The 17641-nt window shown below is 42.6% G+C and overlaps 2 protein-coding genes and 1 long non-coding RNA gene across 6 annotated transcripts in view; 1 reads left to right on the forward strand and 2 right to left on the reverse strand.

Annotated features, from left to right (window-relative positions):
• The first annotated feature begins 295 nt into the window (after positions 1–295).
• On the forward strand, positions 296–4837 carry LOC116223461. The gene is made up of 2 exons (XM_031580219.2): positions 296–4635; positions 4710–4837. Exons 1-2 carry the CDS (start codon positions 1021–1023, stop codon positions 4731–4733), a joined length of 3639 nt encoding a protein of 1212 aa, XP_031436079.1. The 5' UTR covers positions 296–1020; the 3' UTR covers positions 4734–4837.
• Positions 4838–6080: 1243 nt separating this feature from the next.
• On the reverse strand, positions 6081–7459 carry LOC122133362. The gene is made up of 2 exons (XR_006152712.1): positions 7418–7459; positions 6081–6826 (listed from the first exon to the last, which is right to left on the reverse strand). It is a non-coding gene; the product is annotated as an uncharacterized LOC122133362 (long non-coding RNA).
• Positions 7460–15007: 7548 nt separating this feature from the next.
• LOC105891632 (NLR family CARD domain-containing protein 3-like) overlaps positions 15008–17641 on the reverse strand; it is an 18122-nt gene continuing 15488 nt past the window's right edge. For all 4 annotated transcript variants that reach the window (XM_031580258.2, XM_031580269.1, XM_031580264.1 and 1 more), the window contains one exon: positions 15008–15021. In XM_031580258.2, coding sequence (XP_031436118.1) covers positions 15018–15021 — 4 coding nt within the window. In that variant the 3' untranslated portion in view covers positions 15008–15017. The remainder of the gene's footprint in view (positions 15022–17641) is intronic.

The raw sequence follows: 17641 nt of genomic DNA on the forward strand, positions 1-17641 counted from the left end.
GTCTTGATGCCACATACATTTATTTCACTGATGTTTACTGTAAAACATGCCAAATACGTTCATCAGGACAACAGCCCATGTCTTTCTCCTGCTGAGAACTGTTCTACTTCCTGCAGGAGTTAGCGTGGATACAGCAACCACCATTTCTAGCGCGCTGCTGCCACTTAGTGGTAGAACTGGTGTACTTATTCATGAATTAAACCCTGAACACTTCTCAAAACTTGATGCATTTTTCACTTCAGGCAATAATCTTGCGCTGAGGGCGCTACAATAACATATGAGGTGTGGCTGTAGGAGCCAAATTAACCTTTATGTTGATTCTTATGTTATCTCTCTTTATTAGTATGTGCAAGTGTGTGTGTGTGTAAGAATGGATGAGTGACACTATGGCCGTAGGTGTTTTACCCCCATCTAGAGGACACCTGAACTTTACCTGAGAGGCTGAAGGTGGAGCCCAAGGGGGAAAGGCCTTAAAATCCAGCAGCCAGAGCATCTGGGCGTGGCTGAGGAAGGCAACAGTTTTTTGACCGTGTGCCAGGACGTTTGCAAAGGAACCATGTGCCTTAAGAAAGACTCTTTAGTTTAATATCTTTTATTTTATTTCCAACAACTTGTTATCCACCATTCTACAATAAACGGTCAAAGGGACCAACTGGACTCACCTCTACTTCTCATCTTTCCTACACGCGTCAGAACCAAATCCATCTCAGCCACCCGTGGTAGGCAATTAGAAATTGCTGCTACAATTAGTCAAAAAACTACCTTGGATGGATGTACTTTGAAGAAAGCAGCATTGGATACTGGAACAAAGGGAGTGTGAATTCAAGGGCATGTGCCACTCTGGAGTGGAAGGTTGAATCCAAGTGAATCCGCAGCAATCGGTATGTTTACGAAAAAACTTTGAAAGGAATCTTGTTTATTGTTTTAAGAAGAATCACTTTTGTGGATTATTGAGTTATATTTTTGAAGAAAAAGGACTTTTAAGTTTGTCAAGTTGAGAAAAGAGGTTCAGTTTCCAATATGGCGGACCATGCGGTTACTTCTGTTGACTCTGAAAAGCAAAAAGAAATGTTTGAGTTAGAAAATAAGAAGAAAGAAGCAAAACAAGTTAGAAAGAATAAATTGGCTGCTTTGACTCGCAAAATGAATAAGATGAGGGAACTCATGTCTGATCCAGCAAACCTGGAGCAAGTAAAGGAGAACCTACAGAAATATACAGAGGTGTTGGAGGAGTTTGATGAATTGCACAAACAATATCAAGAGCTTCTGTCAAAGGATGAATGTGTTACAGACACAGGACAGTGGTATGAACCGAAGAGGATTGTTATTGAGGAGTTTAGGAAAGGGGCTGATAAATGGATTAAATCTTGTCCTGTAGTTGCACCACCAGCAGAGAAAGAAGATGAAATTAGTCCCAAGGACAGCATCTCTTCAGTTAGTAGGGGATCTAAAAGTTCAAGATCAAGTTCATCCTCAGCTCGTCTGGTAGCACAGGCTGAGAGGGCAGCACTTTTAGCCAAGGCTGCTACTATGAAAGAAAGGCATGCTTTAGAAGAAAAAGAACAACTTTTATCCAAGGAAAGAGAAGAAATTAGAAGGCAAATGGAGACTTTGAATTTTGAGGCTGAATTGTCTGCTACAAATGCCAAGCTTGCAGTGTATGCTGGTGCTGAGGAGCAAGTGGCTTCTACCCCAGCTGATGGCATGAACGCGTACTTCGAGGAAAGGAACCTGGAACTCGCCAACATGGACACACTGCAACAAGTGGCTCTCACAACCAACATGCTTGAAGAAAGGATTGTTCGACCAAAGGATAGAGCGAAACACGTACCTTTGTTTCAAGCAAGCAGCAGACAAGGTGAACTGGGTGACCATATAGGACATTGGTTACTCCAGGAAACCCCAGAGGCCGTAGGTCCAGCTCAAAGGTCACAGTCTGCATTGAATATGCAGGCAGATCGTGCAACTCGAGGTAATGCTATTTTGAAACCTATTAGGGAGAAAGCCATTGATCACTCTGACAAAGTTGAGCTCAGTACAGAATACAGACCGCTGGTTGATGATCTTGTAATCTCCCAGGCAGATCCTATGCTGCCTGAACAAGAGCAGGTCAGGTCGTTACAGGACAATGTAGCTCCCAGTAGTCTAATTGCGATCTTGAATAGACAAAACGAAATCACGTCTATGCTTCTTAGACAGCAGCAATTATCTACATTGCCACCTAAAAGGGTTACTGTCTTTGATGGAGATATCTTAGAGTTTAGGTCATTTATGAACTCCTTTGAACATAACATTGAGAGTAAAACAGACAATGGACAAGACAGATTGTTTTATCTTGAACAATATACAAAGGGCCAAGCTAGGGATCTAGTAAAAAGCTGTCAGCATATGGATGGAGATCAGGGTTATCTCAGAGCTAAGCGCTTATTGCATGAACATTTCGGCAATGAGTATAACATTTCCACCGCTTACATTGAGAAAGCTCTTAGTTGGCCTATCCTGAAGCCTGAAGACCCAAAGGCCTTGAATGAGTATGCTCTGTTTCTGAAAGGATGCTGTAATGCCATGACAAAGCTGGATTACATGGAGGAACTGAATGTTGCCTCTACCTTGAAAGCCTTAGTCATGAAATTACCCTTCAAGTTTAGGGATAAGTGGAGGACTAAAGCTCAGGAGAAACTGGATGGCAACAGCAAGATTACATTTGCAGATCTTGTACAGTTCATTGAGAAACAGGCAAAGATATGTTCCAACCCAGTATTTGGAGATATCCAAGAGTCAGTTGCAAGTAAGAGTAAAAGGCCCGAGGTAAGCAAGCCCATGTTTAGGCCCAATGTTAGTTATGCAGCTAATGTGGCAGCAGTAACCACTCCAGTGACTTCAAATATGGACAGTGATGTCAAATCCCCATGCCTCTGCTGTGATGGTGCTCACAGTCTAGAGCACTGCTCTGACTTCAAGAAGAAAACACACAGGGAAAAGTTGAATCTTTTACAGGAAAAGGCACTCTGTTTTGGATGCTTGCGTACAGGACACAGAAGCAAAGACTGCCATGCAGGGCGTCTGTCATGCAACATCTGCAACCGAATGCATCCCAGTGTGCTTCACATCAACTTTCAGGTCAAAGGTGAGACCATAAAGTCAGCAGAGCCACCAGAGAACATCAAAGAGGTGAAGTCCAATGTTTGTCGGCATAATGGGGCCGGGAACTCTAAATGTGCACTTTCAATCTTACCTGTTCAAGTGAAGTCTGTGAAAGGCAACAGGATCATTCAAACTTATGCTTTTCTCGATCCGGGCAGTTCAGCAACATTCTGCACGGAGAGGCTGGCGCAGAAATTGAGCCTGGAAGGGAAACCAACAACTGTTTTGCTAAAGACAATGTCACAAGAACGGCCTGTCAAGAGCACGTTGGTGTCAGGTCTAGAAGTGAGCGAACTCGAAGGCAACAACTTCCTTCCTTTACCTGAAGTCTTCACTCAAAGGTCTATGCCGGTGACAAAGGACGACATCCCAACACAGGCGGATTTAAGGAAATGGCCTTATATCAGTGAAGTCCAATTACTCCAAATAGACTCTGGCATTGATTTACTCATTGGCATGAATGCAGCAAATTTGATGGAACCCTGGCAGGTGATCAACTCACAAGAAGATGGGCCCTATGCTGTAAGAACCCTACTAGGATGGGTAGTCAATGGTCCATTGGGAGGATGCAGTAAAGGTGTGGACAAGGCCACAGTGACTGCTAATAGGATCTCCCTGGTTAACCTGCAAGAACTTCTGGTGAGTCAATACAACACTGATTTCAATGAGAGAGTCTATGATGAAAAAAGTGAAATGTCAGTAGATGACAAGAAGTTCTTGAACATTGCCAATGCATCTGTTAAAGTGATAGAGGGTCACTACTGCATTAACTTACCTTTTAAAGCTGATAAGGTGACAATGCCTAACAACCGTGTGAGTGCAGAGAGCTTCATGAGAAATCAAAGATTGATCTGTGGACCAGAGTTCCTCTGGTCATCAGAAGAGGATTGGCCAAATGAACCAATAGACAGGAGTCAGCTTTGTACGGATGACCAAGAGGTCAGAAAATCTGTAACAGTTAATTCCATCATGCAGACATGTGAGGAAAGGCCCACAGACAAGTTACTCAATTACTTTTCAGATTGGCTGAAGTTGAGAGTAGCTGTTGCATGGATAATGAAGGTGAAGGATGCATTGAGGCACTTGGTGCAGAAAAGAAAGGACTCAAAGGACGACTGTAAGTATCAAAGGGCAACCAGAATAAACACAAGGTCTGTCAAGATTAGCATGAAAGAATCAATAACAGTTGAAGATCTAAAAGGAGCAGAAAATGCAATACTTACCTATGTGCAGAGACAAAGTTTCCCACAGGAAATCAGCATGCTGCAAGAGGGAGCATCCTGTGTGAGAAAAGGCAGCAGCATCTACAGACTGGATCCGATGCTGGATGGTGGCATTCTCAGAGTGGGTGGGCGTCTGAGGAGATCAGCAATGCCAGAGGAAAGGAAACACCCTGCCATTCTGGCCAAAGACCACCACGTGTCCACTCTGATCCTGCGCTACATCCATGCTCAAACTGGACATGGAGGAAGGAACCATATGCTATCCCAGGTACGAAAAACATACTGGATTGTAAATGCAAACACTGCTGCACGGAAGGTTCTCTCTCACTGTGTGACTTGCAGAAAGAACAGAGGAAAACCTGGTGAACAAAAGATGGCTGATCTGCCAGGTGAAAGACTTGTCACAGACTTGCCACCATTCACGAACGTTGGTCTTGACTACTTCGGCCCTTTTGAGGTGAGAAGGGGCAGGAGCATGCTGAAAAGGTATGGCGTCATCTTTACCTGTATGACCAGCCGAGCAGTACATCTGGAGGTGGCCTGTTCTTTAACCACAGACTCGTGCATCAATGCCATCAGACGTTTTTTGTGTCGAAGAGGCCCAGCACAACACATGAGATCCGATCATGGCACTAACCTTGTAGGTGCAGAGAGAGAGCTGAGAGAAGCACTTCAAGCCATCGAACACAGAAAGATCCAACAAACTCTAACATCCGAATGGTAAGGCATGTCCTATGTTCAGTATTGAAGCAGCAAACTTTAGATGATGAAGGCCTAACCACTGTTTTCTGTGAAGTTGAGGCAATTCTCAACAGCCGGCCTATTACAAAAGTATCTGATGACCCACAAGATTTAGAAGCCCTAACTCCAAATCACATACTTCTGTACAGAACTAACCCACTTCTGCCCCCTGGAGTCTTTTCAAGTTCTGACCTTTACCACAGAAGACGCTGGAGACAGGTCCAGTATATAGCCGAGCTATTCTGGAAGAGATGGCTGCTAGAATACCTCCCTCTCCTCCAGGAAAGACAAAAGTGGTCAAGAACCAGAAGAAACTTCGTCCCAGGCGACATTGTACTAATAGCAGATAACAACGCTCTTCGCAGCTCCTGGCTACTGGGAAGAGTCTTAGAGGCCAAGCCTGATGCCAGAGGCCATGTCCGTGTAGTGAAGCTGCAAACTAGGACGAGTGTACTGGAGAGGCCAGTGTCCAAAATCTGTTTACTGCTCGAGGGTGATGACTGTAAGGTAAAACCATGAACGCCGAAAGAGTTCAAGATAAGTGAATTTATTCACTTTGAGTTTATATTTTGAGATCATAATAAGATTGCCTAATGATTGAAAATACCTAAACTGCGAATAGAAATGGCTCCTTTGTAATGTAAATAATTGTCTTTGCCTCTACAAACACAATTAGGGGCCGGTATGTAGGAGCCAAATTAACCTTTATGTTGATTCTTATGTTATCTCTCTTTATTAGTATGTGCAAGTGTGTGTGTGTGTAAGAATGGATGAGTGACACTATGGCCGTAGGTGTTTTTACCCCATCTAGAGGACACCTGAACTTTACCTGAGAGGCTGAAGGTGGAGCCCAAGGGGGAAAGGCCTTAAAATCCAGCAGCCAGAGCATCTGGGCGTGGCTGAGGAAGGCAACAGTTTTTTGACCGTGTGCCAGGACGTTTGCAAAGGAACCATGTGCCTTACGAAAGACTCTTTAGTTTAATATCTTTTATTTTATTTCCAACAACTTGTTATCCACCATTCTACAATAAACGGTCAAAGGGACCAACTGGACTCACCTCTACTTCTCATCTTTCCTACACGCGTCAGAACCAAATCCATCTCAGCCACCCGTGGTAGGCAATTAGAAATTGCTGCTACAGTGGCTATTAAATAATGAGACTAATGCTATATGTCAATCGTAATGAAAAATACTAATTATACTCATAGAACTCGTACAGTGCATACGGAAAGTATTCACAGCGCTTCACTTTTTCCACATTTTGTTATGGTACAGCCTTATTCCAAAATGGATTAAATTCATTTTTTTCCTAAAAATTCTACACACAATGAAAAGAAAAAGGTTTTTTGAAATTTTTGCAAATCTTTTAAAAATGAAAAAAAAAAAAAATCACATGAGCACCGACGCTCCCCATCCAACCTGATGGAGCTTAAGAGGTCCTGCAAAGAAGAATGGGAGAAACTGCCCAAAAATAGGTGTGCCAAGTGAAGGAACCAGAAATTAAGATTTAGAGTTCATAATGATATACCATAGTCAATACATATTATATCTAGTTGTAATTGTGCTTTCATTTAGACATAATTTAGAATGTAAGCATTTCTGATTGACCTGGGGTAGGTGTGAAGCCTGTGAGTTCAGATCCCTTGGAGCTCAGCTGGAGATCGTGCCCATTTCCTCTGTGAAGCAAATGGCCTCACAGACTCAGTGTCTCCAAGGCCTAATGAATAGAGGGTGACACCCCTTATACTGAGTGCATTTAACTGCAATCTTTCACTGGATAATCAGATGAGTCTGAGGTGAAGTTATGAGTGGGACTTCAGGCTTTGTCTCCCTTGGAATGGCCACCATTGTACAAGATTAAACCTGTTTCCTGACTGATCATAACTAAGACTGGGTCTCCAAATATATGGTGTAAAATGAATACTATCACAAGCTTGTAGCATCATACTCAAAAAGACTTGAGGTTGTAATTGCTGCCAAAGGTGCTTCAACAAAGTGTTCAGCAAAGGCTGTGAATACTTATGTACATGTTGTATTTTTGTTCTTTATTTTTGATAAATTTGCAAAAAATTATGGGGTATTGAGTGTAGATTGATGAGGGAAAAAATGACTTTAAACGATTTGAGCATAAGGCTGTAACATAACAAAATGTGGAAAAAGTGAAGCGCTGTGAATACTTTCCGGATGCACTGTGTATACTCGTAATAACAGTCTCATTATTTAAAACCCACACCTTGTATGTCCATGTGCAGGATTTGAACTCTTTGAAAAACAGAACAGCTGTGTAATATTCTTGATATACATTTACCTGAGATTTGTCAGTTTACACTGCGGGTCCTCCTTTAGGTCTAAAAGCAGTTTCACTCCTGATTCCCCTGGATCATTTCCTCTGAGATCCAGCTCTGTGAGATGATTGGGATTTAACCTCAAGGCTGAAGCCAGACTAGCATAGCCCTCCTCTGTGATACTGCAGTCTGAGAGTCTAAAGTGAAAATATAGTCATAATTTGGTCAAGGCAAACACAACAAGACATTTACAGTGTATTTAAAGTAAGACCATTTTTGTAGCCAAATTGAAGGGATCAGCAGTTTACGACGTGAGGTATATTGGATGACAGATCATTTGAAAGGTTGAAAATAATGCACACTGAGGTGGTATTCCCGCCCAAAATGCAGTTCACAGTTTTAAATGCATGGTGCTATGGTCAAGGTCCCATTGTTAATTAACTGAGCACAATTATTTTGAAACATATACTCAGATATAAACATGTCTGAGTCATCCAGATTTTCAATTAAATAGTTTGTGATCTTGTGGTTTTGTGATTCTCTAAACATTTTATTTTCATCTGAGCGATTGTCCCAAAATATACTTGATAAAAGTTTTGTATGACCTGGTGCCGTTCTTTCAGTGAGTGTGTGTGTGTGTGTGTGTGTGTGTGTGTGTGTGTGTGTGTGTGAAAGATGGAAAAAGAGAGTGATATGAAGTGTTTACTGCTCAATTAATAATGACCCTTTTCATGTGAAGAGCATGGCGATTCACCATCACTGTCAAATTCACTGATATCAACTCAGTATTTGGTCTTGTGATACTCACTGTAGTTTCTCCAGTTTTGAGTTGGGATCCTCCAGAAGAGAAGAAAGATGCTTCACTCCTGAGTCTCCTGCTTTATTCTCACTCAGCCACAGCTCTCTGATGTGTGAGGGGTTTGATCTCAGTGCTGATGCAAGAGAACTGAAGCCCTTCTCTGTAATACTGCAGTTTGACAGGCTGTAGAGAAAAGGAGAAAAAACATGTTTCATCTCAGTTTACTGTTGGCACTTCTATTAACACTTAATATAGCAATTAAAATAATAGACAATGAGTTAATAGTCACAATTTGAGAACTTTTATGATATAAATAAAGATGTATGTTAAAAGAAAAGAAAAAAGAGTTGTATGTGTGTTGTAAAAAGTGTGTGTGTGTGTGTGTTTATAATTCATAGGAATACTGGCCTATGCATTATGCTTTCCCTTCAAGATGCATAATGTCACCGTATATGACATCAGACATCAGATTTTGTTCATTATTTGTGTATCGGTCTTTCAGGTATGGCGAGATTATGGTCTTTATGTCGTGAGTTGGGATATTTTCTGGCTTGTAGACACCGCCAAGGACTCTCTGCCTGGTTTTGTTTTTCCATGTGCTTTGTTTGTTTGTTTGTTTGTTTTTGTTGGCCATGTGCCTCAGTCTTGACCTCTCACCTTTGGGTTTTACTTCCTGCTTTTGTTTATTTTCCTTCTATTTTTTTAGTCACCTGTTCACCAGACAGTCACGTGACCAATTACTCAAGGTATTTCTACCTGGCCTTTTGGCATTCTCATCACTGAGTCTTTGGTCTAGTGTTTCAGTCATTCAGCACGCTGGAATTTCCCTTTTGGTCTTACCTGCACGTTTTTGGACCTTCTTGATTTTCTTCTTGGTTTGTTTTGCTGTTAGCTGCCTGAGCCATGTTTTCCTGGCATGTCTAATGTCCAGAATTCCTGGAGTTATCTGCCCTATTTTTTGCCCCCGAGATGCTTTCTGTTTTCTTACACTGGATCTTCTGAGCTTTAGATATATTCTTACCTTTTGTTTTTGTCTGCACCTTCGGAGCTTTGGATTATATTAAAAGACAATATCTGCATTTGGATCCTACATTTTTGCTCTACTTGGCTTAGAATAGTCGGTTCTCCCTGGCCAATCCTGGCCTTCGCTGTCCAATGTCAGATTGGATCTGAGCCAATCCAGCCGCGGGGTGACAATGGACGTTGGCCAATCACAGCCTTTCTCTCCATCGTGAAATTGGATGACGTTACGTTACCAAGTTACGCAGAACAATGCTCAAACTGTGAAACGCTACTCATCTCTCTGCTGAAGCTAGCAACTCCTCAAACTACTTGGCAAAGTAATTAACCATGACATGTTTTTATTAAAAAGTGTGTAATCTTAAACACCGCTCTCATCAAATTTCATATCACAAAGAAGCTGGCTGGCCATGGCAGGGGGAAAGCTCTTTGGGTGACCTCCATTGGCTGGTCGGCTGGCCTGACCAGTGTCGTGGACAGGATGGTGTCTGGTGTGATGGAGTGGTACCGCCAAGCAGCTGTTCCAACCCCAGTCCTGCTATACGTGGACTGTAGCCATAAGTAATTGCGTCAACTAAGCCTAGGGGCTGAGCAGGGGGGAGAGACAACAAGGCCAATCCCAGCATGGAGGTTACCCTGCCCATTTTGGTGGCGCGCCTCTCATCCCTCACTCCTGTGATGCTTTTCCATAGGGCCACTTGGTAGATAGGTAAACAGATGCTAGTGTGAGACAAAATTAAACCAAAACCTACATTGAGGGCACTTTAGAAAGGTGTACTTAAAGGTCAAAAAACCGAAACATACACCTAGAATCTAGGCCAACCCTTAAAGGACAATTAAGAACATCAGAAACCCATTGGTGGACTTAAAAAAAAAAAAAAAAAAAATAGATACACACCCGCTCTGCCCCTGTCCTGCTTAGTTGGGCCTGGGGGCTGAGCGGGTGAGAGAGACAATGCCAGACACGGCAGGGAGGCTGTCCTGCCAGACCCGGTGGCGCACCTCTTAGTTCTCTCAATCCTGTGATGCTTTCCATGGACCACTTGGTAGATAGGTAAACAGATGCTAGTGTAAGACAAAATTACATAAACCAAACAAATCTAAACACATGTAATACCCCCCTAATCAACTAAACTGGACTAAAATCTAAATAATATATTAAATAATATAATATATAAATATTGCTAATGCTTATAATAATACTGATAAAATGGCCATATTGCCTACTGTAAATCTACTACCCAAAGGTATCTCCTTATCTGTTTCTGGAATAAATGTCTACTAACAAAAATGTTCTCTCTCTCTTATAGCATGTTCCAATTGCTGATGGAAGTGGAAACATTGCTCCTCACCCCCACTACTCCTCAACTACGCATATGGACAGCCAAACTCTACCCACTCACTGTTCTTTTTCTTTCTCTCCTAATCCAGACTATCTTCGCTATGGGACGCTGCTGTAGTCTCTCCACCCGGTCTACCCGTAGAAACCCTCTGCCAATTGCACCCACCGCCACCGCACTGCCGTACACTTACTCTACCTCATACCCTATGCTAGCATTTATATACAATATATAACATCGCCACCATCAAAATGTTTCTCTGCTCCTACTCCCCTTACCCCTGTAACAGCAAACCTTTGAGCACAGTGTATACCCACTAAACTGGTCTTGTTTGTATCATGTATTTACCACCGGATGTCTGTATATATATTATGTACACCTACCAAATGCAGGATATGTACAACACCTGTTGTTTCCCATCCCCTTCTGCCACACAACCCTCCCCCATCCCCCCTTCCTATCTCCACCCGGCCGACCTCAAGCAGATGGGTCCCCCCTTATGTGTCGTGGTTCTGCTTAAGGTTCCTTCCTGACTAACAGGGAGTTTTTTCTTGCCCGTGTTGCCAATGTGCTTGCACTAAGGGGGTTCAGGCTCTGGGCTCTGTAAAGCGCCTAGAGACAATTGTATTGTTATGGCGCTATATAAATAAAATTGAATTGAATTGAATTGACTGTAGCTGCTGCGTGAGTGAGGGGGCGAGCAAGCTGCAGACCAGGTCTGCAGAGTGGCCAGCCCTCCACCTATGGCTGGACATCTGGCACTGTCTGCACCACCGATGCTCTACCCCACCTTCATGGGCTGCCTGTCTGCATGCAGCTCGAGTGGGATCCAAAGGGACCTCGCTCTGTTGCACCAGATGACGAGGGAGCAGCTCTGGCAGGAGGGTGTGCCAGCCCTTACTGATCTTCTGGTGGACAGGAGCTCAGCCGTGGGGGTGGAGGCCACCATCAGCCTTATTGAGTGGCTGCTGCAGGAACTGGAGACCTCATGGGTGTGTCACTGCTGGACCAGGTGCGCTTGGAGCACATTTGGCGTGTGCAGAACCGTCACCTCAGGTGCATCCAGGACATGCCAGGTGTGCAGCTGTACACTGAGGTAGGCACCACCACCACCAAGGGGGGCGTCATCCTGACCAGGTACCGCTGTGCCAGAGGGTCCACATCCCTGGAGTCTTTCCACTGCCACCTGAGCAGGTTCATTCCAGGTTGGTGTCTCTCTTACGTAGGATTTAAAATCACTTGCATGTTTTTATAAGCATGAACGTATCCTCTCATTGTCCTCCAGCTTGTGTGTGTGTCTGTAAGTGTGTGTAAGTGTATGTGTGTGTGTGTGATAAAGATGGAAAAGGAGAGTGATAAGAAGTGTTTACTCCAGAATTAATAGTGACCCTTTTGGTCTTGTGATACTCACTCTAGTTTCTCCAGTTTACAGTTGGGATCCTCCAGAAGAGAAGAAAGATGCTTCACTCCTGAGTTTCCTGCTTTACTCCCAGTCAGCCACAGCTCTCTGATGTGTGAGGGGTTTGATCTCAGTGCTGATGCAAGAGAACTGAAGCCCACTTCTGTAATACTGCAGTTTGAGAGGCTGTACAAAGAAAAGGAAAACATTTGTTTTTCTGAGTGTTTGTAAGTGTGTGTCTGTGTGTGTGTGTGTGTGTGTGTGTGTGTCTGTAAGTGTGTGTGTCTCTGTGTTGTTAAGTGCATCTGTGTGTGTGTGTGTGTGTGGGTGTGTGTGTTTGTTTGTAAGTATGTGTCTCTCTGTGTTTGTGTGTGTGTGTGTGTGTGTGTGTGTGTGTTTGTAAGTGTGTGTGAGTGTGTGTAAGTGAGTGTGTTTGTGTAATGAGTCTTATGAAGATGGACAAGGAATGATAGATTGATATAAAGTGTTTACTTGCACAGTGTTTGTATTGTTGTGTGAGACATAATAGACTCTTTATTAATATTTGGATGCTGTGGTGTTGTAATCAGTATTGGTCATTCCAAATAAATTAATCAAATGTGTGTGTGTGTGTAATAAAGATGGAGAAGGAGAGTGATAAGAAGTGTTTACTGCTGAATTAATAGTGACCCTTTACATGTGAAGAGCATGACATTTCACTAGCACCGTCAAATTCACTGATATCAACTCAGTATTTGGTCTTGTGATACTCACCTTAGTTTCTCCAGTTTATAGTTGGGATCCTCCAGAAGACAAGAAAGATGCTTCACTCCTGAGTCTCCTGCTTTATTCTCACTCAGCCACAGCTCTCTGATGTGTGAGGGGTTTGATCTCAGTGCTGATGCAAGAGAACTGAAGCCTTCCTCTGTAATACTGCAGTTTGAGAGGCTGTAGAAAGAAAAGGAAAACATTTGTTTTCTGTATGTGTGTTTGAGTGCTTGTAAGTGTGTGTCTGTGTGTGTGCAGTGTCTGTAAGTGTGTGTGTCTCTGTGTTGGTAAGTGAGTGTGTGGGGGAGGGGGGGGGTAAGTGTGTGTGTGTGGATAGGGGGGACGTGTAAGTGTGTGTGTGTTTGTAAGTCAGTGTGTAAGTGTGTGTGTATATATATATGTGTTTGCAAGTATGTGTCTCTCTCTGTGTGTTTGTGTGTGTGTGTGTGTGTGTGTGTGTGTGTGTGTGTAAGTGAGTGTGTGTGTGTGTGTGTGTAATGAGTTTGTCTTATGAAGATGGACAAGGAGTGATAGATTGATATAAAGTGCTTACTGCTGAATTAATAGTGACCCTTTACATGTGAAGATCATGACAGTTCACCATCACTGTCAAATTCACTGATAGCAACTCAGTATTTGGTCTTGTGATACTCACTCTAGTTTCTCCAGTTCACAGTTGCTAATGTCATTACACATACATTATAGAAAGAGTTTGGGGAATGATTAGGATGATGAGAGGGTGTGGTAGAAGTTATGGGTATCCAGTGATGCAAGATGGTGATAGTATGGTGACAAGTAGTGAGGGAAAAGCAGAGCTGATAGCCAAAGCTTTAGTGAAGGTGCATAGTTCAGACAATCTTAGCCAAGTGGAGAAGGAGGGAAGGGCAGACACTGTGGCTAGGTATTCTAATGTACTTCTAGATGAGGGAGCGGGGAGTAGTGAAGAGGGAGGAATGCTGGATACGCTGTTCTCAGTTACAGAGCTTAATAATGCACTAAGAAAGTTAGGCAAATCTACGCCAGGTCTGGATAGCATCTGCTATGGGATGTTGGAAAACCTTGGGGAAAGAGGAAACGAAGTTCTAGTCAAATTATTTAACAAGGTGGGGCAGGAGGGCATTATTCCAAGTTGCTGGAAAGAGTCAGTAGTCATTCCCATAAAGAAGCCAGGAAAGGATCCTCCACTACCTGACATTTATAGACCAATAGCATTGACCTCTCAAATGGGGAAAGTTATGGAAAGGATGGTTAATGATAGGTTAGTCTATTATCTTGAGACTAAAGGTATGATTAATGTATATCAGAGTGGTTTCAGAAGGGGTAGGAGCACTATGGATCCCATGGTATGTCTGGAACATGACATTCGGAAAGCCCAGGTAAATAGGGAGACTGTGGTGGCGGTATTTTTTTATATTGAAAAAGCTTATGATATGGTGTGGAAGCAGGGCCTACTTATTAAGCTAAAACAGTTGGGAATAACAGGGAAAGTGCTTTGCTGGATTAAGGATTTTCTATCAGAAAGGAAAATAGCAGTTAGGATTATTGGAGGTCTTAGTACACAGTATGAGGTAGAGAATGATATTCCTCAGGGCAGCATTATCAGCATGAGGTGTTTGAGGGGTGTTGATTGGGGGGCAAACAGGACTGCATTAAGAGCAATTTACACAGGATTAATTAGGTCTGTGATTGACTATGGGTGTTTTATTTATGGGTCTGCTGCAGTGAGCCATTTGATGAAACTTGATGTAGTCCAGTATAAAGCCCTGAGAGTGTGTTGTGGAGTGTTCAAGACCACTCCTGTGGCAGCAATACAGGTAGAAATGGGTGAAATGCCACTAAGACTGAGAAGGGAACAATTGGCGTTTGGTTTACTGGACTAATCTTAAGGGGCACAATAGTGATCACCCATGTAAAAAAGTTTTGCTTCCCTGTCAGGAGAAGGAAAAGAAGCAGAGCTCAAGTTTTGAGGGTGGACAATAGAGCAAACTGTGCAGGGAATGGAAGTTTCTGAGTTGAGCGTAAGTTCGACTGTGATGTATTCCAGGGTTCCTCCATAGATGCTAGTAGATTGCTCTCTATTAGACCGTAGGGAGAATGGGGGTGGGTGGATGAAAGCACGGTTGAAATGCACTGTAGGGTGCAGTATCCTGATAGCATCCAGGTGTATACAGATGCATCTAAAATAGGCAGTAAAGTGGGGGTGGCTTTTGTAGTCCCAAAGCTAAATGTAAAAGTGATGAAAAGGATGACTGATGACTTGGCTGTGTTTACAGCTGAATTAGCAGCCTAAATGTGTGGCAATATAGTCTGACTGCAGTTCAGCTCTAGTCTCGTAAAAAAATATGCACTCTATATCAAGGCCAGATATTGTGTATGAGGTGTTGCAGTTAGCAAATCAAATGCAGAAGTCAGGAATCAGAATTTACTTTGGGTGGGTTCCAGCTGATAGCTATGCAAAACAGGCAGTATTGAAACAAGAAGTAGAGATCAATGAACATCACAGTAAAGCAGAAGTAAGAAGCATCATTAAGATCAAGGTTGGAGATATATGGCAATACGTGCGGGACCATGAAAGCACAGGAAGGAATTTGTACAAAATTCAAAGAAGAGTTGGGGGTAGCAGGAGTACTGTAAGGAATAATCAGGGGGAAAAACATCATCTCCAAAATGAGATTTGGACATGTGGCACTCAATAACACCCTAGTAAAAATTAATAAACATGCTGATGGACTCTGTGTTTGCGGATGTAGTCAAGAGACCATAGAGCATGTAGTAGAGCAGTGTCCAATGTATCAGCGGCAGAGAAATATACTTTGTAGCCTCCTGAAACAGGAAAAAGTTGTAATGAATTTAGCCAACATACTTCAAAGAAACTCTGGAGATATTTGTTTTAATTTTATTTTTCATTTTCTGAAAAAAAAAACAGGTTTATTTTATAGGATTTAGTCAGGGTGTTCAGATCCACACTCCAGTACAGAAGGTGGTGATAATGCACACTAAAAGTTGCTTGCCAACCGCTATAAAACTAAAAAGAAGAAAAAGAACTGAAGCCAGACTGGCGAGCTACGGAGGAGTGGGAACTAGATGCCTTCTAAGCCAGTCTCAAGGTAAAAGGCCCACGGCCTGCCTTTTGTTTTCTTGAAGAGGAATAATTTCTGTCTCTCTCTCTCGCCTCAGGAAGAGCCCGACGGAGCCCCTGACGCCAACTGCCAATCCGGTGACTTTTTTTAGTTACCTTTTTGCGTCCCCTCCCTTCTCCCCCTCAGTTTATAAAATAAACTCCTCAGTTCAATTCACCGCAACACCTGTTTCTGACTGCTCTGTTCCACTTTGCGTAAGGCCCGGCTGCCTCTGTGTGTGTGTTTGTAAGTGAGTGTGTGTGTGTGAGTGTTTGTGTAATGAGTTTGTCTTATGAGGATGGACAAGGAGTGATAGAGTGATATGCAGTGTTTACTGCTGAATTAATAATGACCCTTTACATGTGAAGAGCATGACAGTTCACTATCAATGTCAAATTCACTGATATCAACTCAGTATTTGGTCTTGTGATACTCACACTAGTTTCTCCAGTTTACAGTTGGGATCCTCCAGAAGAGAAGAAAGATGCTTCACTCCTGAGTCTCCTGCTTTACTCCCACTCAGCCACAGCTCTCTCATGTGTGAGGGGTTTGATCTCAGTGCTGATGCAAGAGAACTGAAGCCTTCCTCTGTAATACTGCAGTTTGACAGGCTGTAGAGAGAAGGAGAAAAAACATGTTTCATCTCAGTTTACTGTTAGCACATCTATTTATAATAACACTTACCACAGTAGCCAATGACTTAATATAAATATACTTTATATATGATACTCTTGACATTTTATTTCCATCTGAGCGTTTGTCCCAAAATGTACTTAATATTAGTTTAATTAATTGAGACAACCTCTGCAGTTCATTCAGTGAGCTTTTATCATTGAAAGGGAGGATCTTCAAGTCTCTGTGTGCTGAAACTTTTCATGAAAATTTGAAAAAGTGTATTAAAATGTACAAAATGTCTCTCAAAGCTCATTATTAAGGAATACTGAAGAATCAAAATGTCTTACCTGAGTCTCTCCAGTTCACAGTTTGGGTTCTCCAGTCCACTACAGAGTTCTTGGACCCCAATACCTCCAATACTGTTGTCACTGAGATCCACATTTGTCAGTTTTGAAGATGGTTTGCAGAGGATACATGCCAGTGCTGCACAGCTCCTTTCAGTGAGCCCACAGCTGTTGAGCCTTAATGGGAAAACAGACACCAGTGACTACAAGCTCAATGAAAAGGACACTGCTGCTGTCTGTATATTAGTGTTGTGCTTCTAAACCAATTCAAAAATCAGACAAAATGTTTCTTCACTTATCAGAATTGAAAATGGACACTCAATCAATAAATAGTTGTGAAAAGCTGTGGGATCAAAACAGTTCTCAGGGCAACTTTAATAGGAAAATGTGATTCAATTGCAACAAAAGCCCATTTAATTCAAACTTAGTCACATTGGGCCTCATTCTCGAACATTTTCTGAAGTTTCTTCTGAAATGTTTCTTACTGGCTTCGGAAAAACAACGTAAGAAAAAGACATCCGACAAATTCATGAACGCTTGAACATGTGATCCTACGCACCGGAAGAGTTTTCTTAAATTGAAAGCGCATTCTCGTGCTCCTGAATTTGCATACACACACGCCCCGCCAGCTCCTTATAAGGGCATGCAACCGTAGTGACGTGTGCAGTCGGAATCGACCGAATCTACACGAAAGCAACTCGTAAACGAGTCATGTCAAAGCGGAAAGCGAGCCAGACGCTTTTGTCCAAAGCGACATACAAGGGAGAGAACAGTCAAGCTACGAGCAATAGAGACCTAGTGTAACAATAAATACTACTTTACATAAGAAATAGAAAAACGAAATAGAAAATAAAAACGAAGTGC

Source organism: Clupea harengus, chromosome 2 (genome assembly GCF_900700415.2).
Source record: "Clupea harengus chromosome 2, Ch_v2.0.2, whole genome shotgun sequence".
NCBI lineage: Eukaryota > Metazoa > Chordata > Actinopteri > Clupeiformes > Clupeidae > Clupea > Clupea harengus.